Source organism: Micrasema longulum, unplaced genomic scaffold (assembly GCF_059751315.1).
Source record: "Micrasema longulum isolate JH-2025_06_02 unplaced genomic scaffold, ASM5975131v1 h1tg000403l, whole genome shotgun sequence".
NCBI classification, from domain to species: Eukaryota; Metazoa; Arthropoda; class Insecta; order Trichoptera; family Brachycentridae; genus Micrasema; species Micrasema longulum.
The window spans coordinates 433,529-461,417 of NW_028277603.1; the positions used below are offsets into that span (position 1 = coordinate 433,529).

A 27,889-nucleotide genomic window follows, 5' to 3' on the forward strand; every position below is an offset into this window, starting at 1 on the left:
CTTGTACACTTCTCCTGAAAATGGATTTTGTTTTGATGTTCATCCAGGACATTTAACTCTCTTGGGGTCACAAAAGAGACATTTCTCTGAGCAAAAGTCGTACGTGTTTTAGATATTAAAACATTAAAATTACAGAAAAACCTCGTACGAGCATTCTGATGGGATCTCCTCTAGTAACCGCTTGACCAGAAATGTCTTAATGACTCTTTTAAAAAAATCCCAATGTCCAGTACCTTCACAAATTGAAACAATGGCTCAAATGTTTGTTTACTGGGTGGTTTTCACTGAAATACTGCACTTCCCCTGTGCTGGCACTTGAAGAGAGAGACTGATCGCCTTACCTAATAAACTTAACTATCGCTCAATCTCAATTCAGTCGGTATTTAGTAAACTTTTTGAAAAAATAATATTGATTTTGAAATATAGCCCAAATCAACAACACGGTTTTCTAAAACAACGGTCATTTTTATCAAATCTTTCAATTTTCACCGATTTTGCCATGCAAAACATGCGTAGTAACAATCAGACAGATGTCATATACACCGACTATTCCAAAGCATTTGACAGGGTGAATCATCAAATTTTAATTAATAAATTACTGTGTATCCACGGGGATTTACTCAAATGGTTTACATCATACCTAGAAAAAAGGTTACAAAGTGTAACTATTGAAGACTATAATTCATACTTTGTAACCATACTTTCTGGTGTACCACGGGGTTCTCATCTAAGCCCTGTACTATTTAATGCATAAACTTATGACAAACAAATGTTTTAAATATTGTAAATTCATTTCTTTTGCTGATGCCATGAAAATTTACGCCTTCATTAAATCTCACTCTGACTGTGCAAAAATGCGAGAAGATCTCGACAAACTTTTTGGCTATTGTAATCAAAATTTACTGGAATTAAATATTAGTAAATGTCATTCATTTTGTATTTCGCGCAAACAAACGACGGTCAGCTTTCCTTACTCTTTCAATAATACCCCGATCTCTATAACAAATTGTCAAATTCGCGACTTAGGTGTTATTATTGATTCGAAGCCAATGTTTGATATTCATATTGAATCAGTCCCGAAAAAAACAAATAAAATGGTCGGACTTACTATGCGAGTATCAAAACCATTTAAACATGCAGAGACATATGAAAAACTTTACAAAACATTTGTTCGTCCCCATCTAGAATACTGTACTCATATTGGGTCATCTTACTATAATGTAAGTATTAATAGACTAGAAAGGGTCCAACAAAAAAAAAAAAGCAGGTCGACTACCGGTTAAACGTTAACTTCTCTAACTATGCAGAAAGTATGCAGTACCATGGAATAAACTCTCTTAAAAATCGAAGAATAATGTTAGACCAGTTATTTTTATTCAAATTAATAAATAATAAAATTGATTCTCCTAACCTAACTTGAAAGACTTCCATTTCGTGTGCCATCTAGACCAACAAGACAACATATTCTATTTTACACAGAAAACGCGTCAACTATTTTAAACAATCTATAATACCTAGAATATGCGACCAATAACAATAGATTTACCGAGGCTGATATTTTTTGTGACAATGTATGTAAATTTAGGTAAAAAATTATAGAAATTTTGAGAAAAGCAGATATTTAACTTTATTATTAAATATACATTTTTTCATTTCGTTTCTTTTACATTTATTATATTGAACATAATTTAAATTATTGTATTAAGTGTAAACAATTTTTTTTGTGTGTGCGTGAGTATCTTACACTAATATACAAAGAAATTGGCAATGTTTATGTACATACTGTTTGTTAACCTAATAAAATAAAATAAATAAAATAAAAATAAAATTACCTTCCTGTAACAAATGGTCGAGATTCGAGATTCGAGATACGCTACATTTAGTATCCTAAGCACCGCACCACTGGACTTGGATAAGGATTTGATAATTTTGATAATATATATATATTATTACCTTGTTTAATAACGTGGTAGCCAATAACATTGTTAAAAAAGATTTTGAAATTTCCATTGCAAAAAAACTTTTGAAACTATTCACTTCATAAAAAATAAACTCTATTTTTTGTCTATTGTTTCATATCACACAAGTTGTCTATCTGAACTCTAAAACTGAATTATTTCGTTGATTTGAACTTATTTTTGTATTCCCGTTATTTTCGTATTTTTAATTTGCATAAAACGCATATTTTTGTCACTTTTGGGAAGAGAAACAATAGACTAAGCATTTGAAAATATTTTTAAGTAAGGTCAATGGTGTTTGTAAATATTAGTATTTAAAAATGTGCCGCGTTTGCTAGCAGAAAGTTTTTTTTTATTAGGAAGTATATTTATGCTTATTAAGTAGTAGATTTGACAGACATCACTGCCTCTGGATGTCTCTAAGTAATGATGGAGATTTAAAACGATTTGAAATATTACAAAATAAACCAAAAGTGCAGTGGACGAACACAAATTAATTGAGTGACAAATCTTATGTTTATTATGCCTCAGGAAATTCGGTGTTTTTTTATTTATTTAATTTGTTAACAGACCATCAAACTAAGCCAAATGTTTTTTTTGTATATTTTTATGTAATTTTGAAATGACTCCGCCAGTGACGTCACAAGTTCTGGTAAATGAGTGCTGATTGGTGAATTGACTTCCCGGAAACCGGAAATCGATCACAAAACTCTATCATGGGTTGATTCAGAAGAACTTGTGACGTAAGTTCAAAGTAGTTTATTTTTATCAAAATATTTTTTTATTAGGGGAAGGGGTGTACAAAATGACATAGATTTTTTGTAAAATGAAATAAAATTCATTGGTAGCATATTTAGTAAAAAATCTCTTTGGTTCAAAATGTACACTATTTTTTAACATCTTAGCACTGTTGTTGAAGGAAAAAATACAAATCTATCAAATAAAAATACAAAAATAATAACATACTGCAAAAAACCGTTTTGCCCCACCGGGTGTACAAAATGACATGCGATATATACTTAGATGGGATGATTATTCAACACTTTTTAAAAACAGAATTAATATGTTTGTTATGAATATTAAGGAATTAAAATATTAACAAACAAAAATCTTGTTTTTTTTTATTTAAACCAGCACATTCTGCATGAACCCAGTTTCCGCACTTTATGCATTTTAACCATATTTTACCTGGGTTTGATCTCGTATATAACTCATTAAAATAAATGCTTGTGCAGTCATCTTCATCGTCTGTAAGTAGAAGGTCTTCAGTGTGTGAATCAATAATATTTTTTTTACATATACCTTGTTTACACTTTTCCAGGATATGTTTTTTGGAACCTTTAGCTTTAGCCTCTGATATATTTGGAGTTGAGTTGAGTGAATACTCAAATGTTATGTTTTACGCACATAATTGCGAAGAATTATTATTCTTCTAAAGAAATAAAAGTATTAAGTAGAGAAAAATGACATAGTATGTCATTTTACCCACATATGTCGTTTTGCCCCACTACGTGAGTTTTTAAAAAAATAAAAAATATCACATTGCACTTAGTAAATTTTTACAAAATTATAGTTTTTCATGAAGATTAACAATGACACAACATATCCTTTCAGTTTGTGTTGTAGAAGAATACAAAAAAAAAATAATAATACCTTCGGTGTACGCGCAACAAAAATATTGTTTTATTTCACAAAGTAAACCGCAACACGTTCTTCTCGGGCGGTCGCCATAAGCGTCCTAAATATTGGTGAGTATTTATGTGTCGTACCAGTGCTCATTCTTGTGCAGGTTCAAACATGACCAAGAGTTTGGTTTCTGAGATATGATTACTATGTCATTTTACCCGCCTATGTCATTTTGTACACCATTCCCCTATTTCTTTCGTACATTTTTAAGAAACTTTGCAAACAAACAAACGAACCATCACGCCGTTTCCCAGAGGCAGAGAGGATAGAACGCCATATCACTCGATCTTTGAATACAGACCTCGCTTCCTCTACATCCATACATCTTCTCATGCACGCACGCCGATTATTCCTATTCTTGATAGGTCCATCTTCAAGTATTTGATGGACTCGATCGTGGCGTGTCTTTCTCTGTCTTCCTCGTTTTCTGCATCCATCAACATTCGCATCTTAGATCCTTTTAGCCGTTCTTTCGCTGTCCATTCGCTCTGCATGTCCAAACCAACGCAGCACCCCTTTCTTTATTCTGTCGATAATGCATGTCTCAGCTTAACACAGTTCACGGATCTCGAAATTTGTGCACCTATCATACATCGTTTTACCACACATTCACCCGAGAGATCGCATTTCGACAGCATTTAACCTACTACCATCATTTTTCCAATTCCATACTTCGCTCCCATACATAAGAACTCCATTGTGAACTGCTAGTTTAGCCTCCTGGGATAAACATTAGTTTGCCAAAATCAATTTCAGTACACCGTTCACCCTGTTCCCGGCACTCACCTTCTTTTCAATGTATTTCTCGGCTTTCCATCCTTAGTAAACATACTTCCCAGATGCTCAAATTCTTCTACCTGATTCAGAATATCTCCGCTCACACTGATCTCACATCTAGTTATATTTTCATCCCTTTCAAAAACCATCACTTTCGATTTATCAACATTCATAAGCAAATTGCTTTTCTTGCATACATCGTAGACTTTTGTAGACTTTTGCTTAAAGAAACTTTGCAACATAATTTAATGTTAGGATTTTTACCGCACGTAGAAAACGTATTTTCCATAGGACTGAAGTTCCTCATTACAACAGTTATGTTAAGTGCCAACCTTTTGCCTTTTGTTATATTCAAAACTAGCTCAAACCCTTGTTAGATAATTGCCATCTCCCACACCTTAATAACTTATATGGTATCGTAACTATTTTATTTTTGATCTTTGGCTTGACATTTTATTTTAGCCAATGGTTATTTATTAGTCGTAGTCTCTACCCATTTGACGATTTATATCTAGAGTCTATACGCGTCTAATAATTTACCTATCTTAATGCTCTCACCTGCAAGGGGCGGATGTCCCAAGGGACAATATTGTCTTTTTAAGGATTGACTATTTAGATGCACCTTGCGATGCTCCAAACTGAACCTTTCATAAATTAACCTATTATAATCCCCTCCATTTACTGAAAATGTACACTTTATAACCCAGTACATTGGTTCCAGGAGGACACATTGAAATTAGATTCCTAACTTAGTACGTCGTGACTACGACAATTTATTATTAAATGTAAACTTGAATATTATTAAATTATAAGTACAGTAAACCCAACGAGTGTAGTTGGACACATCTTGTTCTCTTCAAAGGTGAACTAAATAAAACAATACCATCTTCGAAGCTGCCTTTTATTGACTACTGGAGGACGATTCAATTACTCATTACAAAGTGCCCCTCAACACCTTACACGGCACATAACAGTTACATGAAGGTATTTGAAGCAAATTTAGAAATCTCCACTAAAAACGGAAAATTAGTTATTGATGCCAAAATAAACTCTACGTTTAAACCTACCTACCTTAATAATAGCGTAATTAAAACCGTCTCCAAATCTTGCAAAAACAGATTTCAATTACACTACTTGCCACCGCAAACTTAGCATTCTCCATTGAGTTGGTGAAGCATAATAATCTAATAAAGAAAAATGTGAATGAAAGATTAAATAAATAAAAATATTAACAGATGTGATGCATTATATATAATACATATAAACAAACATTTTATTACTCGTACAAATTCCTGTAAATTGAATAATACGAATTTCCGTTCGGAGAGTTTAATTTCAAACACCGCAAATAAATATATACATGCAGGGTTGTGAAAATATTTATAAATTAATTTTGTATCAATTAAATAATTAAGTAAATACTTAGCGTATGGCGAAAACAAAAAAACACGAAAATGAAAAAAAAAAAACAAAATAAATTAGACGTCCGGATCTTGGCCAGTCAGATATGCTGTCGATTCGGGAACCGCAGTCAGGTAGTCCAGAAATAGATTAATTTGTATTATAAATTGTTTATGAAAATATTTTTAATTAAAATTCAAACCTAAAGCTCGGGTTTCCTAGGACAGCGGTGCCCGTATTTTAACGGCCGTAGTGAACATTAACGCGGTTGACAGCCGTCGTAACGGTGACTAGAGAGTGGTTTCCTATAAAAATGGTGTTGATAACACCGTTAAAAAATAAAACCACTCTCTAGTCACCACTACGACGGCTGTCCACCGCATCACCGTTCACTACGGCCGTTAAGATACGGGCACCGCTGTCTTAGGAAACCCTAGCTTAAGACTATTATTATTAGACAGTGGCGAACGGTGATTTTATTTACAGGTAAGCCATAAAAAAATATAATTTACTTGTACCTACATAGTTGGTACATAAAATAATGTAAGTGATATTTACTATAAATTGCTATTTATTCTGTGTTTCTGTGTGATACAACGACTCTCATCTATGAAATCAACTCAAACGACGTAACTTCGTGATATATTATATTGCGTAGCTATGTTTTCAATTTTTAATAAAAATAGCACAATGAATTCAGTTAGTACTAGGTATTCTCATTACGATTGAAATGTCGACTTGCCGATTTGTTCTAGAAATGAATAATGCCAAAAACGGACGCGTCGAGCGCCACATGTGTTGCGAGTTGCGAGTCATGTGTCAAAAGTATCATTTCAAATAAAAATAGTCCTTAAGAAATAATGTTTGAAATACTGTTTTCCAAATCAATAATTTTTAAAGAATTTGTGTAATCTGCAAGTTTACTCTAGGAGAAAAATGCCGCTACTGGGTTTAAGACGTTCAAAATATTTTCACTTATTTGTGTGAAGAAGTAAGCTGGAGTAATCGGCTAGTTTATTGGCTCATTGCTGGCTCTAGGCGCTCTTTATTAATAGTTTTATTAATATTTGGAGAAGAGTGGCAATGATTTATAAGTAATAGTAATTATTGGCTTGTTTTTCTGTAAATATAGTTACCGTAGAACATTATTATGGATAGTCAAATACATGTAATGGTAAGCTGCGCATAATCGCTTCTATACTCGGTTCGCCCCTGTTATTAGAACACTCTACTTCAAGATTCAAAATAAAATAAAATAAAAATGAAAAAATACAAGACGGTGTAAAGGCTGCATTTGGTTTTCACTGAATAAATATCTGATCTCCAGACAGCCTTCATACTGCTGAATGCGGCGCCTTCTATTTCTAGCCCCACTCCCAGCTCTTTTTGAAAGCTACCATTTTCCGTAACATACTCGTATACTCCCAGTAGCTCAATCACAGATAACTATCTATCGTGCTAATAAGCGACATGATAACAATTTCTCACTATGGTAGTTCATCGTATAAGCGATCACATGGAACATCCGTGAACACCTAATATTTAATGTCTAAATATTTACGTTTCGTGACGTATAATCCTGCTGCGCAATCACATATTTGAAATTCGCCGGTGTAAATATGGAAATATTCAAAAACTGCCGTTTTAATTTATTTACTTATTACACAACATTATTTTTGGTACGTGTATTTTGTACATACACAAATCTGGAAATGGGGAATGTTGTAGTACGTAAAGTGGCCACTTAACCCAGCCAATGACAGGTCATAAGCCCTGTAAACGCTCGAATATCCATAATCCTGAATTTGAAAAAATTCTACCTCATCTCTGTAGGGATATTAATAAAAAAATATTTACTTATTATTTATCATGCTATTTATTGCATTTAGCCGGTAGTTGGCAAGCCAAATGTCATGAAAAGCAGTCGCCATTATTATTGTAATTTAATTTTAACTTTTTTGTATTAGATACTCCTTACAATTTTGCAAATGCAATATAGTGTATGAGTTTTTATAATAAACACCAATTTTTTGCCAATGAACTGCATTTATTTACGAGGAAAACAAAAAACAAGCCGACATGAGCGTTGACTTAGAGATAACACACGCGTTGGCTTTTGACTGCGATAACTTAAGCATGTTCATTATTGTTCATTGTAATCGCTCAAATGCTTGGCATGTTTTGAGGCACGTCGATAGTTATTTGTGATTGAGCTACAGGTACTTGAAACTCTCGACAGTTATATTAATAAGAAAATGTACTAAAATGGAAACAAAAAAAAAGTACATAAATGAAACAGCCAGTAACAGATCATAAGCTCTGTTCATGCCTAGACTTCCATATCTCTTTCTCGAAAAGGATTTTCGCTCTCCGTGAAATAAATTTCCAACTTTTTATTGTGTATAGAAAATCGTTAAAATATTTCAACGCCATGATAGACGCGATTCCTACTGTTTTTGAAAACATTTGTTGGTATAACTGAAATATGGGGAAATATGTAGGTACACCATAGTTATTTTTAATAAACAATAAATAATAAAAACATGGATTTGTTAAAAAATCTATGGGCCTACTTGTAAACCTGTGCCGTATTACCATGAAAAGTTAACATTTATGTTAATTTTATCCGCTAAGTAAAATTAAATTTTCTAAATTAAAAATATATTATGCGTACATTTTTTTCTGAACATGTCCAATTACAGGCTATCGACGAAGATACCCTAAATTTTCATAAAAATATACACATTTTTGTACATAGATATTGATTTTAATTTATATCATCTCTATGTGTTCCGATGAAGATAGCGTTTGTAATCGCGACACTAGTAAAAATAAGGATGGCATATTAAAAATTCATTTTGAAATATTGCCGTTCCTTTAAATCAATCCGAATCTGTGAATTTTCCAATGATTTAATTAGATACTTGAATAAAAATATTAGCTTTATCCTAAATATTTGTCTATTTTGCAAATTGATCTGTATGTAGTTTTTAAACCTTGATAAAAGGTTTTAATCGATACAAAATGGAATCAGATTTCACGTGTTAATATCTTAAAATACTTCAAAATAACGTAGGCAAATCAATATTATGAAAACGTTTTTATTATCTTGGTACATATTTGGAAATGCGAATCTATGAATTTGAATAACGATTCAATTTCAAATAAAATAATGAATGAAAAGTCTTACTTAAGCTAGGGTTTCCTAGGACAGCGGTGCCCGTATTTTAACGGCCATAGTGAACGGTGATGCAGTGGATAGCCATCGCAAAGGTGATTAGAGAGTGTTTTCCTAGGAAACCACTCTCTAATCACCTTTACGATGGCTGTCCACTGCATCACCGTTCACTACGGCCGTTAAAATACGGGCACCGCTGTCCTAGGAAACCCTAGCTTTACATCTGACATTGAAATAGAAATAATAATTCTGTTGCATTTAGGTATCAATGTGCATATTTTTTTTATCGTGTTATCTAAATATTACACGTGGAGCCTTTTTATAAATAAATCAAGTCTTTTTTTTCCTTACAAAGGTAGTAACTTGCTATCAATATTTTCTAAGCTAGACAGGAGAGAACTAAAAGAATTTTTTTTTAATAGGACTTTGAAAAATGTCTAATCGTTACTCTCCCCAAAAAATCTGGTACGACAAAATGCGAACAGCATAGAACACTAAGCTTAATATCTCATGCCTCTAAAATATTGACAAGTATTATTTTGCAGAGAATCAAACCGAAAGTCGAGGTTACTCTTACTCAAGACCAATTTGGATTTAGAAAAGAAATGGGAACTAGGGAAGCCATACTGTCTTTGCGAATAATATTGGAGAAAAGACTGAAAAAAAATCAAAATATGTATATTGTTTTTGTGGATATTGAAAAAGCTTTTGATAAAGTTGAATGGAGAACCCTTTTTGAGATGTTAAAAAAGACAAGAGTGAAATACAGAGACAGGAGAACTATATATGCACTATATAAAAATGAAACTGCTGTAATTACATATGGAAATGATATAAAAGAAGCCAAAATAAGACAAGGAGCCAGACAGGGATGCTCGCTGTCTCCAGTATTATTTAATGGATATATACAGTGCGCAATCGATGAAATCAGGGAAAAAATGAGTCATAGAGACGGTGTTAAAATACATGGAAAAAAGATAGACATGATAAGGTTTGCCGATGACATCGCCCTGCTTTCTAAATGTGAAGAAGAACTCACTGAGACTCTGACCTCCATGGAAAATGTATTAAATAACAAATATAACATGAAAATAAACAGGAACAAAACCAAAGTAATAGCTGTGGCCCGTAATGAGCAACAAATAAATATAGTAATGTCATGCAACTCAGAAACGCGAAAGACTTTGTGTACTTTGGAAGCAGGATCACCTGGGATGGGAGAACAAAAAGAGAAGTCGACTGCCGCATACATCAAGCGAGGCTTGCGTTTAACAAAAAATCAAAGATTTTTTAGTCAAATAATATCAAACTAAAACTCCGCAAGCAACTTGCCAAGACATATGTATGGAGCATATTGATGTACGGTTGTGAGACATGGTGCCTTGCCGAAAGAGATAAAAAAGACTAGAGGCCTTCGAGATGTGGTGCTACAGAAATATATTAGGAATTTGCAAGAGACCACATCACTGATGACGAGGTTCTCAATAGAATCGAAGAAGGTAGACACCTAATCAAAACCATCTCAGAGAGGCGAGCCCGGTGGATCGGCCACATTATGCGCCATGAGGGTCTCTTGCACGACATCATAGAGGGAATGGCTGAGCAAGTGTGCGAAGATTTTAACTGCGCCTCTTATGTGGAGCTGAAGAGGGCTGCAGAAAATAGAGACCAATGGAGGACGATATGCAGGACTTTGCTGCAAACCAATCCCCAGGATTGAGACTGCAAAGAAGAATAGGAAAAAAGACTTGATTTGTTGGCTCCACGGGTAGTATTTAGTTGACATGATAAAAAAAATAGGAAAGAGTTCATTAGTTACGTAAACCTTGACGAAGAAGCGTGTTTGCTTTGAAACCGGTGGGTGGAAAAAAGAATAAAAAAATAGTTGTTCAAAATAGAGTTGTTTTATTTATTTTATTACATTTATTTCTATTTTGTTATATCTTAAGCTTTTTTTATCTTTATTTTCTATTGAAATATGTTTTAACTTAGATTATAAAAATAAAAACTTTTATTTTATCGGTTGGTTGGAAGAAATTGCCATTTGGCAATAAGTCCGCCAATGTAAAATTTAAATTATGTACGAGAAGTTAAATAAAATAAAAAAATAGAACTAATTCTGTCTTTACGATAGACGGTTTTTTAACATAATATAATATAATAATTGTCTTAAACAACGTAATAAAAACATGAGTAATAGCGAATTGACAGAACAAAGTCATTAGAAATTCGGAAGCGCATAGTTGAATGACTAATCTGGTCAATGTCTCATTTTGATGATTATCGCCAACCCTGATTCTCAACTATGTAGCATAACACTGCCTTTTCCACTTGTGACTAATAAAACCCGTGGCTAGACATCCTGAGATTACTCATGGCATGTTGAGTTCCAACATTATCTGATATAAAAGTCAGTGGGTATATAACCAATGAAAACAATCTCCACAAGTTAGTAGAAGTTGTCCACCGCCATTACCGGTTTAACCACCTACAAAAAATACAGTTTGGAAACTCCGTCGCGAGTGACGGACGCGCGCGGTTTGACATTTGACAGCAGTTCAAATATAGAACTACAGCCAAATCATAACAACCTTTGTTTGCGCGAACAAAATTTAAAAATGGCGAAAATCACGAGTGTTTTGTTTGTTTTATTTTCTCTAGTTATTGGTTCGTCATGGGCGCATACTTATCATTTGGGTTCGTGTCCACACGTAGAGCCAATGAGAGACTTCGAAATGAACAAGGTGAGAATTTATAGTCTTTAAAATAAAGCTTGAATAGAATGACAGACGTCGGCAAAAGTGACGACATAACTTAGTAGTAACGTCTTAGGAGTGATTTATATTGACACACGAAAAATAATTCGTACTTAGTGTGTTAATTTTATTTTTTTAATACACTGCTTGACATATAAATCAAAATAAATTTATAAAATCAGCTTTAAAACTAAAAAAAACATATCTAAATTTATTGCAACAGAGAGGGAAAACATTTTTGAGAGGGGAATATAGATATCCGGTGGCCTCCGTGGTGTAGTGGTCAAGACGCTTGACTCACGCACGGAAGGTTCCGGGTTCGATTCCCGGTGAGAACACATAAATTAAAACGTGATTTTTCTCAAGCCTGGGTGTTCTGTGATTTAAGATTTAATTCAACACTGTAATTGGGCATCCTGCCTGTTATGGTGCAAAAAAAAATTTTCAAAAAAAAGATCTATAAACTGTCATTAGCTGGTTTAAGTGGCCACTTTACACAATGTGTAACATTCACCATTCTAATGTATTGACCTAATATATTTAAAGAGGTAAAATAATGTTAAGAATGAAGATGGCCATACCATATATTAATTTCGAATCGAAAAAAATTAGACTTGGCTCTTTAAACTTACGTAACATAATAAAATAAAGTGTTTTAAGGATATTTTATAGAATATACAAGTGACCATAAATTTATTTAACATAATAAAATAAACCGTTAAATAAAAATAAAAATTAAGAATTTTTTTTAAATCATGTTAAAAATGTTAAAACTGTTAAAATTGTTTTTGATTAATATGTATGTGCATACTAATCTGGTACAAATATTTGATTTGTATTTCAAGCTCTTGACATATTACTCTGAATGGTAAAGTAATTCTATATAGGACAGTCACCCTTATTTTGGGTGTGCACCTTAAATTAAGAACCAAAACTGTATTTTCATTTTTGTAAATATTTCGCACTCATCTTTATTGAAAATTTAAAATATTTCGCATTTATCTTAAATGTGAAATAAAGGAGTTTAAAGGAGAGTACTTTAAAAAAGCCAACAGATGGAAGAGTTGAGGAAATGTGGATGTTTAAAAATGGGCAGAATGGTGAATGTTACACAGTGTGTAAAGTGGCCACTTAAGCCAGCCAACGACAGGTCATAAGCGCTGTAAATGCCAAGATTTCCATATTCCCTTCTTAAAAATGTTTTCCCTCTCTGTTGCAATCAATTTAAATATGAATAACTCTCTAGAGAGAAAATCCCGCCAGTCTGCAAGCATTTTGACATACTTAAACATTGTTAAAATAAACCTAATTATTAACGACGTTTTTACAAGGCTACATCATTTTGCAAAAACGTTAGAGATGGGACAAATTGATCAATGTAAATTGATCGAATAAAAAGATAATTCATTTGATAATGTTCACGAAAAAAGTATAAATGTCTTATTTTTAGTGAATAATTGTATTAAACTCACTATAATACGGTTGTTTTTGCGTTTTTACATCAATTTTCGGAAACAGAGTTTCATGTTCACATGAAATAACTGATAAAATCGATTTGATCGGTACATGATCAGTGATCAGTGATCAGTAATTTCCTATCACTATGACATTAGTTCGGCAGCTGTCATTTTAATCAAGGTAAATTTTAAGGACTATAGTGTTATGTTTTTATTTAAACAACAATCGAAGCTCGAAGATCGAAATAGAATTCTTCGTTTTTTATTTATTAAAAAAAATAAAAAAATTAAGTGTTTGTGTTGCCAGTTTTATTATTTTTTTTACTTTGATATAGAGTACAGATAAATAAGTACTCATTGTGTAAAAAGTACGAGTAACTAAATAAAATATTTATTATAAAACATGGAACTTTTTTTGTAGTCTGTTTTTACAATAAATTCTATATTTTTTAAGTGGTAGCTTTATACTTTGTGTTTGTCTCATGCCTCATTTTATACTGAAAAAGATCGGGGTCTGATTTCCGACAAGGTCAGCATAAAATATTGGTTTATGAGATATTAAGTGATTAATAATTTAAATATATTTTTTCTGCAGTGTGTAGGCATTTACAGGGCTTATGGTATGTAATTAGCTGGTTCAAATGGCCACTTAAGAGTAGAAGAGTTGTTTAAACATACGCAGAATAGTTAATGTTACAGAGTGTGTAAAGTGGACACTTAAACCAGCCAATAGTTAAACCAAACCAGTCATAAGCCCTGTAAATGCCTATACTTTCATATTTAGATCTTAGGGAGAAAATCCAGCCTGTCTACGACGTTTGGACTACTCAAAACGTTGTTAATTAAAAATATGTATTTATGTATATGACAATAGAGATGAATAACATTTTATAGAAGGGAAATTCAGAAATATATCCATTTACAGGGCTTATGACCTGTCATTAACTGGTTAAATGGACCACTGTACACACTGTGTAAAACTTACCATTCTTCTTACGCTTGAATATCTATATTCCTTTAATTTTTCCCCATGTAATCTTTGTGAAGTTAAAGAGCTGAAACTTTTAATGAAAATAAATATAAATAAATTATTACAAATAAAACTGTAAATATGTATAGGTACATAAAATGACAAAAAACGTTACAATTAATACATTTAAGTTTGGAAAAGAAACACTTAAAAATATCTATTTTTTATATGTATAAGGATAAATGAAATAAAACTACATTTCTGTAGAAGGTGAAACCTTGCGTAAGGGGTAGGTCCCGAAATTTGCGGAACAGAAGGGTTGCCAGGGGTGTAAGGGTTGATTATAATAGTCTGACTCATCACTAGTATATACATACCGAGTATTGACATAAATGAGTCATTAGTTTCCAAGTTACGCCTAAATAAGTGAGTCTGTCCGCAAAAAATACCGAGTATGGATAAAATCGAGTTTCAAACCGTCATCAAATTTTTCACTGATTAAACCACAACGTATCATTTTGAAAAGCAGTCGCCATAGTAATTGTAATTTAATTTTAATTTTTTTATATTAGATACTCCTTACTATTTTGCAAATGCAATATATTGTATTATTTTTTGTAGTAAACGTCGATTTTTCGCAAATGAACTGCATTTATTTACGTGGAAAACAAATAACAAACCGACACGAACGTTGACTTAGAGATTACACACGCGTTGACTTATGACTGCGATAACTAAAGCATGTTCATTATTGTTCATTGTGATCGCTCAAATGGATAGTTATTTGTGATTGAGTTACTGGTATATACAGTCAAATGCGCCACTGATTACTTTCTAAAATCAGGCACGACAATTTCAATACATCAACAGACAACTTCCTAGTTGTGCTGATAATAAAACCAAGGGTTTATGTTGCTCGGGTTAAATATATTTCTCGTATTACAAGCATGTAATCTAATCTCAATGTTTGTTCTGCAGATGCTAGGCATTTGGTACGTGATTCAAAAAACATCAACAGCGTCCCATTGCCTGACATACAACATCACTAGGGGCGAGGAGCCAGGGGAGTATGAGCTGGAGCAGGTGTCTCAGCACTTCATCCTCGGGCTGACTCCCCTCAAGCACGACTACCGGTACACCGGAATCCTGACTATGGAGGACCCTGGAACTCCGGCCAAAATGAGAGTCAGATTCCCCTTGAGTAAGCATATCTTACGTTGCTTTATTTGGTTTGGAAATTTGTCTAGTTTTACGTCTCTTGGGCCTTTATTTTGATCGTTGGTTAGTAGTTAAAACAAGGATTAAAGTAGGCTGAATACTGTCGAAATTTGATATCTTAGGCATGTGTGACATAACAATGTACGATAGGCCACAAATGTCGAGATCCGTACATGTAAGGCTGAGATCATCACTATCGACAAAATCAATAAAGAAGTCCTTTATTGGTTAGGAATGGACGGTGAAAGAACTGCTAAATATATTTACGATGCAAAGGTTGACGGATGCAGAAAACGACTGAGACCGAGAGAGACATGGCATGATCAAATCCAACAAATCCTTGAAGATGAACATGTTAAAAGTCGGAATAATCGACGCGCAGGCATAAGAAGATTTAGGTATGAATGTAATGTAGAAGCGAGGTCTGTATGCAGACAGAGATATGACGTTTTATCGTTCGTTTATTTGTGTAAATATAATAGGGACTTGAAAAGGTTTTCGTTGTTTCCCGACAAATGGTGTTATCTCAACCTTTTTACACCAGGTAATACTGCAGCATCATCGTGAAGCTCATCCATTAGGTTTTAAATGACGATACATGGTATTCCGCCGATTGTAAACAACACTCTTATTCATAGCGTTCAACATGCCGAATTTCGTGCCAAAAAAAAGAGTATTTACGGGGAGCACATTGAATTCTTGTGGAGACTTACGGTGACCATACTCTGTCGGAACATCACCGAACATCGTCATCTTTGCTCTTTACCATGATCAGCTGGGTGTAGTGTATTATGAGCTTCTCAAACCTAATGAAACCATTACTGGAGATCGCTATCGACTGAGGTTCTCTTCTGAGGGTCTCTGAGATGGTTTGGTCATGTAGAACGAATGAACGACAAAATAAAACAAGTATATATGTCAAAAATGAACGGTAACGTAAGACGAGGACGACCAAGGAAGACGAGGCATGATCAAATCAACCAAAATCTTAAGTTTGGTCATGACAAAAGCAGATAAAACCGATGGGTATGTATGACAAGATGTATGAATGTGGATAAAGCCAAGAATGTGCCAGGATAGACGTGTGAGGCGGTCCATTCTCTCTGCCTATCCCTACGGAGAAATGGCATGATGGTAGTAGTAGTAGTATCGACTAATGTGCTTAAGGCGAGACAATACAAAGTCAATTTGTAGCATGACAACGCTCGGCCACATGTTGCGAGGCCCGTCAAAACATACTTGTAAACCCTCAAATGGGAGGTCCTACCCCGCCCGCCGTATTCACCGGACATCGCTCCTTCCGATTACCACTTTTTCCAATCGATGGCTCATGGTCGGGCTGAGCAGCACTTCCATTCTCGATTCGTGGATAGCCCAAAAGACGGGTCATTCTTTTGAGACGGTATTCGTATGCTGCCAGAAAGATAGAAAAAATTCGCTTGCGATGGACACAATTCTTTCAATGACATGTTATTTGCTAATTTTTAAAAATAAAGCATTAATTTTCACGAAAAAACAGCGTAAACTTATTCAAGTCCCCAACGTAAGTTATTTTTCGGCGTATTATGACTAAATGATTATGACTAAATACTATTGTTGTTAACATACCTATGTGTAAATATTTTTCTGTCCCAAAATGAGTTTGTTGTAACTCCTGGGAGTACAAAAAAAAAAAATTTTGTATGATTTAATAAAAAAATAAAAAAATGCAAGTATTTTTTGCTCTATGAATTTTCGCACAAAACCGGTATGGCGGTATTCGCTATTTTTCAAATTAGTAATCAATCATCTTAATTGCAAATAATTGCACGGATTTAAATAGAAACGTCTCGAACAAGCACTTGACTCTTTCATTGATCACTTCCTGTGAGTCGATCATAACAACCCGTTTCAATCATAACTTGTATAGATACATATCATGATAGTTGTAAAGGTCGATAAAATTGACCGATTGATCTCATACGTATCAAAATAATTGGCAATATCTTTTCATTTCACAATAATAAAAATAAACCATCTTTTTTAAAAAAAAATATTTAATAAAATGACCCCATAATAAACTCATTTTATTCAATAAGGAAGTTCAGTGCTACGGAAAATTTGACTTTTTTTTTCTTACACGTGGTATAAATAAGAGCATTTAATTGTACGGCGAAACACCTCAAAAACGTATTTAAAAAATAATAAAACTGAACTACTTTGAACTACGTCACAAGTTCTTCCGAGTCAACCAATAATATAGTGTTGTGATAAATTTCCGGTTTCCGAGAATCCAACTCACCAATCAGCAGAACTCACCGACTAGAACTTGTGACGTCACTGGCGGAGTAATTACAAAACTTTAAAAAATCAGAGCGCTGATAATACGATACATTTTTTTATTCAGATAACAAAAAGAAGTATACAATATTACTACTTAATACAATTTTTATATTAAATAAATACATATATTTACATTAACGTTTCCCATTACGCAAAAGAAAAAAAACAATTCTTGAGTACGTAAATTCTTTTATTTTATTATTTGAATTAGTTTCATTGGTTACGAATTATATAGGTATGCATGGGTCAAGTATTGTCACAATTTCTCCATCCTTTTACCCACAACCACTGATCACTTCCCACCTCAGTATCCTTTGATCACCCGCCACATTAAGACCTCGTGTCGTACATCGCGCATTCATTTTGTTGAATGTATGCCGCATTATAAACTTTGTTTCCACCAACCACCAGTGTTGAACTCCAGATCGGGGCTTGTCCTTGTGTTAGTGCCGCTTGCTAGTTTCAAGTCGGATTTGACAAGTCCGTCGAGAACGAAGATTAAGTTAGTGGTATCCCTTCCTAATCCATCTCATTTGTTGGGGTTGTGACCGATTGACCTGCATACCGCATATCGAGGTATTTTATTAAATTTCATTAAAGCCTACTACGCTCAATAATATCGTAGAAGTCTTAGGGCTTCGCCCCCCGCTATTTCACGCCCCGCATCCACGGGGGAATTAGTTTTCCCACCATTCATAGTCTATTAACAAATAAAAGAACATTAAAAAAACACCTAACTTTCTCATCATGTTCGATTCCTGGCAGAATCGGTCTGAAATACTTGTTTAAAACGTGGTTTCGCATTGAAATATTTCACTGTTCCTGGACTGGCACCTGAACCGTAAGACTGATTGCCTTACCATCGAGTAACAGAAGTTTTGTTTTTGGCATCAAAACACCACGCTTGCCAGACGTGTCGGTGAGTTTGGATTCAGCCGCCCTTACATAGGGAGCAGGCGCTGTTTGTAGCCGCCCAATCTGGGTCAGACGCTACTGCCTGTTTGGTTCACGGGAGGTATTTTATTTCCCTCCTACCCTGCATATCTGCTGAGTGTTCTCCTATCCACCACCTGGGGACGCGTCCTCTAGCGGTTACAGGCTCCGCGAAGGACACAGAAAAGCTGGGTCGACGACATTGCCTCTATTGCGGGTGATAGGAAGGAATGGAGACGTTTGGAAGAGGCTTTTATCAAGCAGTGGAGAGAATAAGGCTGGTTCTCCAGAAGGTGAAGAATAGGAAAGATGCACCATTTAGGGTGCGGACATGGGATGATGATAATAATTTAAATAAACTCTATGACCCATTTCATGCGTTCATAAGTTACCTTACTGTCTAAAAAAAAAAACGATATTTGTGTAAGAATTCTTTTATTTTTTATTATTAAATTGAAAACATAATTTTATATAATATTCCCAAGGAGTTTTTAAAAAGAAACTCATTTAGGGACATGCAGATAACAATATTTATTTAAAGACGTTTTTATATTTTAAACTATAACATTATTTACAAAGCAGAATAAAAATTATGATACACTACAAATTAAAAGGGTATGAAAAATATTTTAAAATAATAGAATAAACATAATACTAGGTATGGAAATAAATTCAAAATGATGTGTACATTATACAATCTGGAAAAGAAAAATTAAAAAAAATAAAAAGTTTAAAAATTACATGTATGTATTGTATATATACAAATTGAACTAGCACGAGAGTGCAAATGTTAAAAATTACAAGAATAAAAAAGTTTTTTTTAAATTAACAAAATATACAGGCTAAAAAAATATCAAAAACGTATTAAAATTACGTATACATAATACAAGCTTAAAAAGTATAAAAAAACACAAATAACATTTTAATAGCATTAAAAATTACATATACAAGCAAAAATGATAAAATATTAAAAGTTATATGTTGAAGATGCGCATTCTCTGGATAAACTAACATTATTTATTCAAAGTACTTCTGGAAAAAAAAATCAACTCGCACGTCCTGTTTCTATATTTTGAAATTGGTACTTTAAATTTTTGTGGCAATTTATTAAATCCCTTGAAACCTACGTATTGTAAAGATCTAGTACCAAACTTCGTAGACTTCACAGATCTAATATAAATATTATTTTTTGATCGAGTACTGTACTGATGGGTGTCTCTAATGAAAGCTGGCTTTATGTTACTGTGCATTGAGTTGTATCAATAATAGTGTCAGTTATCTCGAAACAGAAAAGCATGCTTAAAGGCATGATTTTTGTTTCAAAATAAATGTCCCTTACATGAGTATCATACGGTAGGTGAAACACATTTCTGATCGCTCTTTTCTGAATAACCTGCACCTCAGAAATTTTGCTCTTAGTTGCGAAACCCCAAACACAGCATAGGTATGATAAATGTGAATGGACCATAGAAAAACAGATTGCTCGAAGCAGCGCAAAATGAATATATTTGCATGAACATTTAAAGTATCTTCGTCGGTAATCTATAATTCAACGTGTTTCGAAGAAAAAATGTATGCGTATTCAGCTTCTCACACAGAAAACTTAATTTTACTATGTAGATTTACTTCTCATTGTAATCGGGGCCGTGCTGGTTTTGGACCGGATGCACCAATGTCGATAAAAACCGTACCACGAAACCGCAACGATAAAATTTATCTGTTTTTATTTATAAAATAGTCCTCAGGACTCTTGACTAGTGACAAACCACATCCTTTCTATCGTGTTAGATTTTTAAAATTGGTTTTCCGTTTTTTGTTATATCACTAATGATAAAAATGTGATACTCGTGATTTTATTTATATCTCAACGCTATTTCTCTATTCACATGGAGTGTAGGGTTCTCATTTCTGATTTCTGCTAGTCTAAAAATACTTTTTGTCCTGTTGGTGTCGGCTCTCACTCCCATCCAGTAGCTCAATCACAAATAACTATCGACGTGCTTAAAAACATGCTAAGCATTTGTGTTAACAAAAAGGCGGACTGTAAATGAAAATCGAATTTCATTCAGTTTTGTTTTTGGGAAATATTTGAGAAAGGATAGGAACATGGAATGAATACCTACCTTTAATATAATCTGAATGTTCTTCAATTTCTGGCACTGGATCAAAAAATGAACTATAAAATATAACTATGTTTTCCTCGACGCGCGACGATTCCAACCACTTTTTATCCGATTTCATGTCAAGTCAAAAATGTTGTTTTGTTTTTGTTATAAATCCGAATCTTCTAATTTTGAATATCTTCTATCTTGAAATTAGGTAGGTACCATAAGGATGGGTCAAAGGAAGGATGGGAACGAAAGGTAATCGGCCAGGAATAGTATCGATAAATGCTGTTATTTACTTAACATTTGAGCGATCACAATGAACAATAAAGAACATGCTTAAGTTATCGCAGTCATAAGTCAACGCGTGTGTAATCTCTAAGTCAACGCTCGTGTCGGTTTGTTTTTGTTTTCCTCATAAATAAATACAGTTCACTGGCGAAAAATCGGCGTTTACTATAAACAATCATACAATATATTGCATTTGCAAAATAGTAAGGAGTATCTAATACAAAAAAGTGAAAATTCAATTACAATTACTATGGCGACTGCTTTTCTTGACATTTGGCTTGTTAACCGCCGGCTAAATGCAATAAATACCATGATAAATAATAAATAAATAACATATTACAACAGAGATGAAAAACATTTAAGAGAAGGTAATATAGAAGTCTAGGCATCTACTGGGCTTATGACCTGTCAATGGCTGGTTTTACACTCTGTCCTTGTCTACAAAAATTTGGACAAACTTAAAATATTGTTAGTGAATAAATAAATATCAATAGCAGTTTTTGAATATTTCCATATTTACACCGGTGAAATTCAAATATGTGATTGCGCAGCAGGATTATACGTCGCGAAACGTAAATATTTTGACATATAATATTTTTCTACAGTTTTTTACTAGGAAAATGACGATAGATCCTGTAAACTGCATACCAAAATAAATCAGGGATCCTTCGAGTTCGAGTAGGGTCCATCATCTTGTTAACCTTAATAATAAGTTAAGGAATGCTATCTTTGTTTAGTTTTTTATATTTTACTTTTTGTGCTGTTACATGTTCACTTAATTGCCACACTTACTAGTTCTTTGCTCAATGTATTATTGTTGTGTTTTTTTATTATTTTTTATTCTTAACTTTTTAAAATCATTCTTATGTTGTTGAAATTTCATTCGTCGATGCGTTTTGTAGCTGCAAGACTTTTTGCGATGTTAACTATCATATTATTTTTATCATATTATGTAAATGTTATCAACTATCAAATATCTAAATTTAGTAAATGGGGTCTAGAATTCCAAGCGTCCATGCGCTCAGTAGCTGCGAGACTTGTTGTTATCTAACTTCTAATTTTATAAATTAGCTTTTTATTTCGTTTTTTAAAATATCACTTAAACTCTAAACTTCATTGTCAAATAAAAAAATTAAAAATAAAAATGTAAATAGGGGCTAGATTTCTTACTGTAGCTGCAAGACGTGCTGTTATCTAGCTCCTATATATCACAATTGGAGACGAGGAACTAGAACCCCAACCGTACATGCGCTCTGTAGCTGCAAGGCGTGCTGGGATATTTATTTATTGTACAGCGCCCTTGAGGTGATTTTCACAAAAATGGCGCTATATAAATTATCCAAACATTATTATTATTATTATTATTAGGTGTTCACGGATGTTCCATTGTGATCGCGAATACGATTAACAACCATGGGAAGAAATTGTTATCTATATTTTTGATTGAGCTACGGGTCATGATAGCATAAAAATGTTCTTGTATCGTCTAATGTTTTTGCGTTTTTCTTCATTCTCAGGTATTGGAGGTTCCGCCAGCTACACCATCCTATCGGCAGACTACTCCAACTACGCCGTCATTTTCACCTGCCAAAAGTTGACTTTCGCCCACAGGCAATCCGCTTCTATCCTCTCCAGAAGGCGCGACCTGGACAAGATTTACCTGGATAAGGTAAGTCTTCAAATTAACCTCGTTTGCCACACAGTGCGCCTCGAATTGCTCAATTGTCACTGTTCGTCTCTTGCTAGAACTTGCATTAAAATACAGGTAAACGTCGTTTTACGCCGGGGTTCTGTTCCGAGAGACACCGGCGTAAATAAAATCAGCGTAAAATGAACTCAAATATAAATTCTGATGTCCCGGAAGGCTCCTCATGAAGGGGAAACAGAGCCTCTCTCCGCTGGTCACATTGACCTCCGGATAGTAGTGGTCTCCTCGTGGTACAGGGAAGGGGTTGCACTCGGGGTGGACGGTGCGGGGAGAGTCACAAGAGCGGCAGTTGGGGATGGATTCGTGGAAACCTGAAAATTAAGTTGATATTAGCAAATTTTCCGTTGCATATCCTTGAAACAAATCAGTCATTAGCATAATGGAAGATATAACATTAGGTTCCGTGTCAAAATTCTAAGAACAATCTAACATGTTTATTTAATTACTATAAAAAAAATATACCATATTATCTTTTACAGAATATTTTATTTTTTCTTTCTTATGTTACACAAAAATATTATAACTGTCCATTATTTATTATAGAAGCAAAAATTCATTAACATTTTCTTGTATACCCGCGAACAGGCCATGCCTTTGTGGGATTTTTTTGTTTACTATTTTTACTATTAATATGTATTTCATTGCTATGTAATAATGCTTTATTTTTTTAATACTCTGTGTTATCACTTACGTTTATTGTAAAAAAAAAATTAAAACCCAAATACATGTTAAATAAATTCTATTAATAGATAAGTTTAAATTCATTACAAAATAAATAATAATCTCTTGATATAAATTATGAATTTTTTATAATAAATACTAACTCACCAGGTCGTCGGCACTAAATTAAATTCTAACACTTTTTTGAAAAAAGCTTCAAATTTCATTTGTTTTGATTGCTGCTTCCTTTTTTGCAGAATCATAGCATAAACTACAATTATTTGAATATAATTTTAATTTTAATTTTAATAATAATGAAATGGAAAATATAATCATACCTTTTATTTTTCTTAAAAACAAAACGAAAACTAACTCGAAAACAGTTTCACACACACAATAGGCTGCTCGCGTACACAGTAATAGAATAAAACAACGTGTAAAAGTGTGTCTTCTATTAGAATCGCGGTGCCTACAGTCGTCTGGTGTCAGCCGAACCGGGGAATCCCACGCCGGCACCAACCGGCGTAATTGTAAATCGGCGTGCGAACCGGTGCAAAACGACGTTTACCTGTACCTCTAAAACTAGAGAAGAGTATATGAAATTTTATTTTCAGTTCTTTATATTAGTAAAAATATATATTTGCGTTATTATAATTTACGCTACTATTTTTGAGTGCTACATATTTTAAAAGAATTTTTAAAAACTTAATAATAGAAAATTATTCAAAATAGGGTAGAGTCTCTGGTTCGAGCCTCTGATCTCTGATCCGTGAGTCCGCGACACTAGTCACGAGACCACAATCCTATTATTTAAATTGTTTATTAATCAACGTCTGATTTCTCCACAGGCTCGCTCTCGCCTTTCATCATCAGGTGTGGATCCCTACGACCTCTCCATCATATCCCAAAAGGAGTGCCCTAAGCACCCTGACGGAACCGCCAACGGAGTAAATATTGACATTGATCCTGATACGTTTTCTGCTCATAATATTGCTGGTGTGGTCAAAAAGGCAGGAGAAAAAATCGGTAAGTCTTTTTTTGTTGATTTTAGACTATTATTCTTATTTTTATAGATGGGGATCAGGGCTGGTATTCCAAACGCCCTCGCGGCCGTATTATCCCGTGTATTTACATACAAAATACACGAGAAAAACTGTTTTCTCGTGCCGCGAGAGTGGTTAAGAATACATAAGACCCTGATCTTTGTGGCCTGAGTAGATATATTATGACGGGTCCCCGTAAGCTAGTTCCTGGGTCTTTAAAGAGGTTAGGCGAGTGTTTTTTTGTTCCTGAATCTTTCCCGCATCCCAAGTCCTTAAAGAAGCGGGCACACAAAGGTAGAGGGTGGAGACTCTCGCATCCTCAGATTTAACCAATGCCCCGCTGAGGAAGCGACATCTTTTGCGATATAAAGCATCACGATCACATATAATGTGTATAGGTGTTCCATCACGTACACTGCAGAACCTTTATCTAGAAGTTTCTAACAGGTTCATTATAGCAAGGTGATTATTCACTCTGCTTTGCCCTGTAAGGGCTTTAGTAAGACTCACTTGGTTTCGGCTAAGTTTGATTAGGTCGAAATCCAACCTTTGCGACTACTATTTTAGCAGTTTCTTCGGATGGTGCTGACCAAGTATTGTAGACCATTACTGTCACGCTTTTTCTCCATAGAGATATGGATAGAACGTCTTCTGTGTTTCACCACACAATTATTTTTTTTTCATCTTGTACCCTTCGAACAAGCAAATTTTTAACTTACCAGATTTAAGGTTTTGCTTCATCTGGTCATCTCAAGTCTTTTTACTGGCTTACCTCCGTTTTATGTCGAAATTCACCATTCATTGTAGATTTGTTTACCATTCTTTGAGTATCTGTTTCAGGAGACGGAATCGAATACGTGGCTGGAGCTGGGAAAAATGTCTACAACAAATTGGCTCACAGTGCTGAAGATGCTTCTGCAGATCTCAGGAAGGAAAGAGAAAGTGTCGAAGCTGCTGATGTGAGGGTTTATGGACAAAACAGCCCAAATGCTGATGCCGAATGGCTTCCCTAGAAAAACAGTAGAAAATGAACAAAAACAAAGTCCAAAGAACAATGAAAATTTTATATCTGATTTTTACGATCGTAACTGTTCTATAGCTTGAACGTGGTGTTAATTTGTTAGGACACCTTTAGCAATGGATATTTTATTTGAATTATAAATATACGATTTTAGTCTACTTTAATTGTTTATTTCATGAAATACATCGAATTAATTAGATGCGTAGATTTTCATGGTCACCGTTATCGATTTGAATTGTCTTTTTTGGGTGATCCCGTGTTAGTTGAATTCGTTACTACGGGCAATCGAAATACAGTCAATAATAACAGAGACAAATAAATTATACAAACACCCAAATAACTTAAACTATTGAGTTCTCGGCACCACACACGACAAAATAATCACACTGACTGCTGACTGTGAGAGAACACAAATCACTAGACATTTTTTTTCTGTACAACACATAGTTGACTCTGAAGATGGCTCCTGCTACGGTAGTCGGAACGAATCCAACTTCTGTAATCCCTTGTGGGATCACGAAAAAAAGGGGATACATTTTAATCGAATTACTTTTTTTAGTGGTACAAAAGGTGTATTTTTTATAACTTTAAAAAAAAATATTTAAGTTTTATTGGGGATTTAGGGAAATCCCTGTGGTACACGGCTTACAAACCCATATAATGTATAAATTTTCATTCTCAATTCAAAATTTAGCATACAGCAATCAATTGATATAATCACAGTTGTTATTATTATATCTTGTGAAGACGGCATGATTAATATGATCAGTTTTAAGCCAATCTGGTCAAAAGTCAAAATAGTGAACCATGTGTTTTTTCTAGTATTGCATTATATTTCATGTATTGAATTTTGAACAATTATTTATTTGATTGAAGTGTGTTAAGACGAGATGATTAATAAAAAAATTACGTAATAAAATAAAAACTATTGTTTTATTAAAATTTTAATTATGAATATGTAGGTAAAATGCTCAATAAATGAAATATTAATAAATCAATGCAGTTTTACTTTTAATTTTGTTTGATATTTTGCCTGGGAATATTGATCATCATAAAATTAAAAAAACTTAGCTAGGAAAATAAAATCATATATCAAAAGACTGATATTTTCATAAGGTAATTCTGATCTTCGCCTACAAGTCGTGTAAATTGGCTTGGTGAGTGTTGCAACTAAATATATTTTGGGTACCTTTATTGCATTATAAAATAGTTGTTTTAAATGCAGTAATAAATCTGGATGTCTAGAAGCTCACGGGGCCTCAGATAACCAGTAGGTATCTTGGCCCAAGTTTGAATATCCGAATAACTCAAATTCATCCATTTGTTGATTTTTGTTAAGTAAAAAAGAAATAAAAACGAGACCGTTTTAATGGCAGGTATTTTCTTAAAATCCATTGAGGTATAACATAAAGAGATGACACCCAACAAATCCGAGCTAAAAAGTCGTCCCCAAAATAAAGGGAATGGCCAGCGAGGGAGGAAATGTCATTTCGTCATGTCACATCGGCTCCCTTCCCTGAATATCTCATTTACGCCCAGCTAGCTGAAAAGGACATAAACAAGAGATAACTCACGACTAATAAGTACTGGTAACAGTTGTAACATATAAATAAAACGTTTTTTAACATTAAAATAGCTATTGATTAAGATAAAAACATTTCCTACCGGTGAAAGTTCATAATATCACTTTATTTGTCTTTTCTCGAACGATTTGTGCAGTATCTTAGCGTACATGTTGGCATTTTAGTGATTGCAAGGAGAGACAAAAGTTCAAAAGTAACCTCGGAATGTTTGCAACAGGCTCAAGCCCGTTTTATCAAACATATGCCAATTGGTCGTAGGTTAAGGGATCACATTTCGAACGCTCATGCTTAATTTAGTTATATATATATACATCTCCAACATATTTTCCGGAAAATCCAGCATTTCCAGCATATCCAGCATATCCAGCATTTCCAGCATTTCCAGCATATCCAGCATATCCAGCATATCCAGCATATCCAGCATATCCAGCATATCTAGCATATCTAGCATATCCAGCATATCCAGCATATCCAGCATTTCCAGCATATCCAGCATATTTTCCTGAAAACTTCCGGACTCAGTGCGACTTGAAAACGTGACGTTATTTTTAAGACTTGCTGTCTAAGAACTTCTTCTTCACTCCCTTTCAGCACTTATGGTGTATAGGGCACTGCATTGATACACCAATCGCAGCGTACCTTGATCATTTTTGTTACATTAAAGTAAGATGAACAGTCTGACGCTTCAAGTGCCAGTACAGGAACTGTGAAATATTCTAGTCTAAATACACAATTTTTAAACAAAACTGACTAACAAACCATCACGCCATTTCCCAGTAGGAGTGGGCCGAGATAATAGAACGCCATATCACTATGTCTCAA

The 27,889-nt window shown here is 33.9% G+C and overlaps 1 protein-coding gene across 1 annotated transcript; it reads left to right on the forward strand.

The window, feature by feature from the left end:
* Positions 1-11,339: 11,339 nt before the first annotated feature.
* On the forward strand, positions 11,340-26,409 carry LOC148281849 (apolipoprotein D-like). Its single transcript, XM_088225999.1, has 5 exons — positions 11,340-11,744; positions 15,162-15,384; positions 22,570-22,721; positions 24,269-24,446; positions 25,304-26,409. Exons 1-5 carry the CDS (start codon positions 11,619-11,621, stop codon positions 25,474-25,476), a joined length of 852 nt encoding a protein of 283 aa, XP_088082125.1. The 5' UTR covers positions 11,340-11,618; the 3' UTR covers positions 25,477-26,409.
* Positions 26,410-27,889: the final 1,480 nt, after the last annotated feature.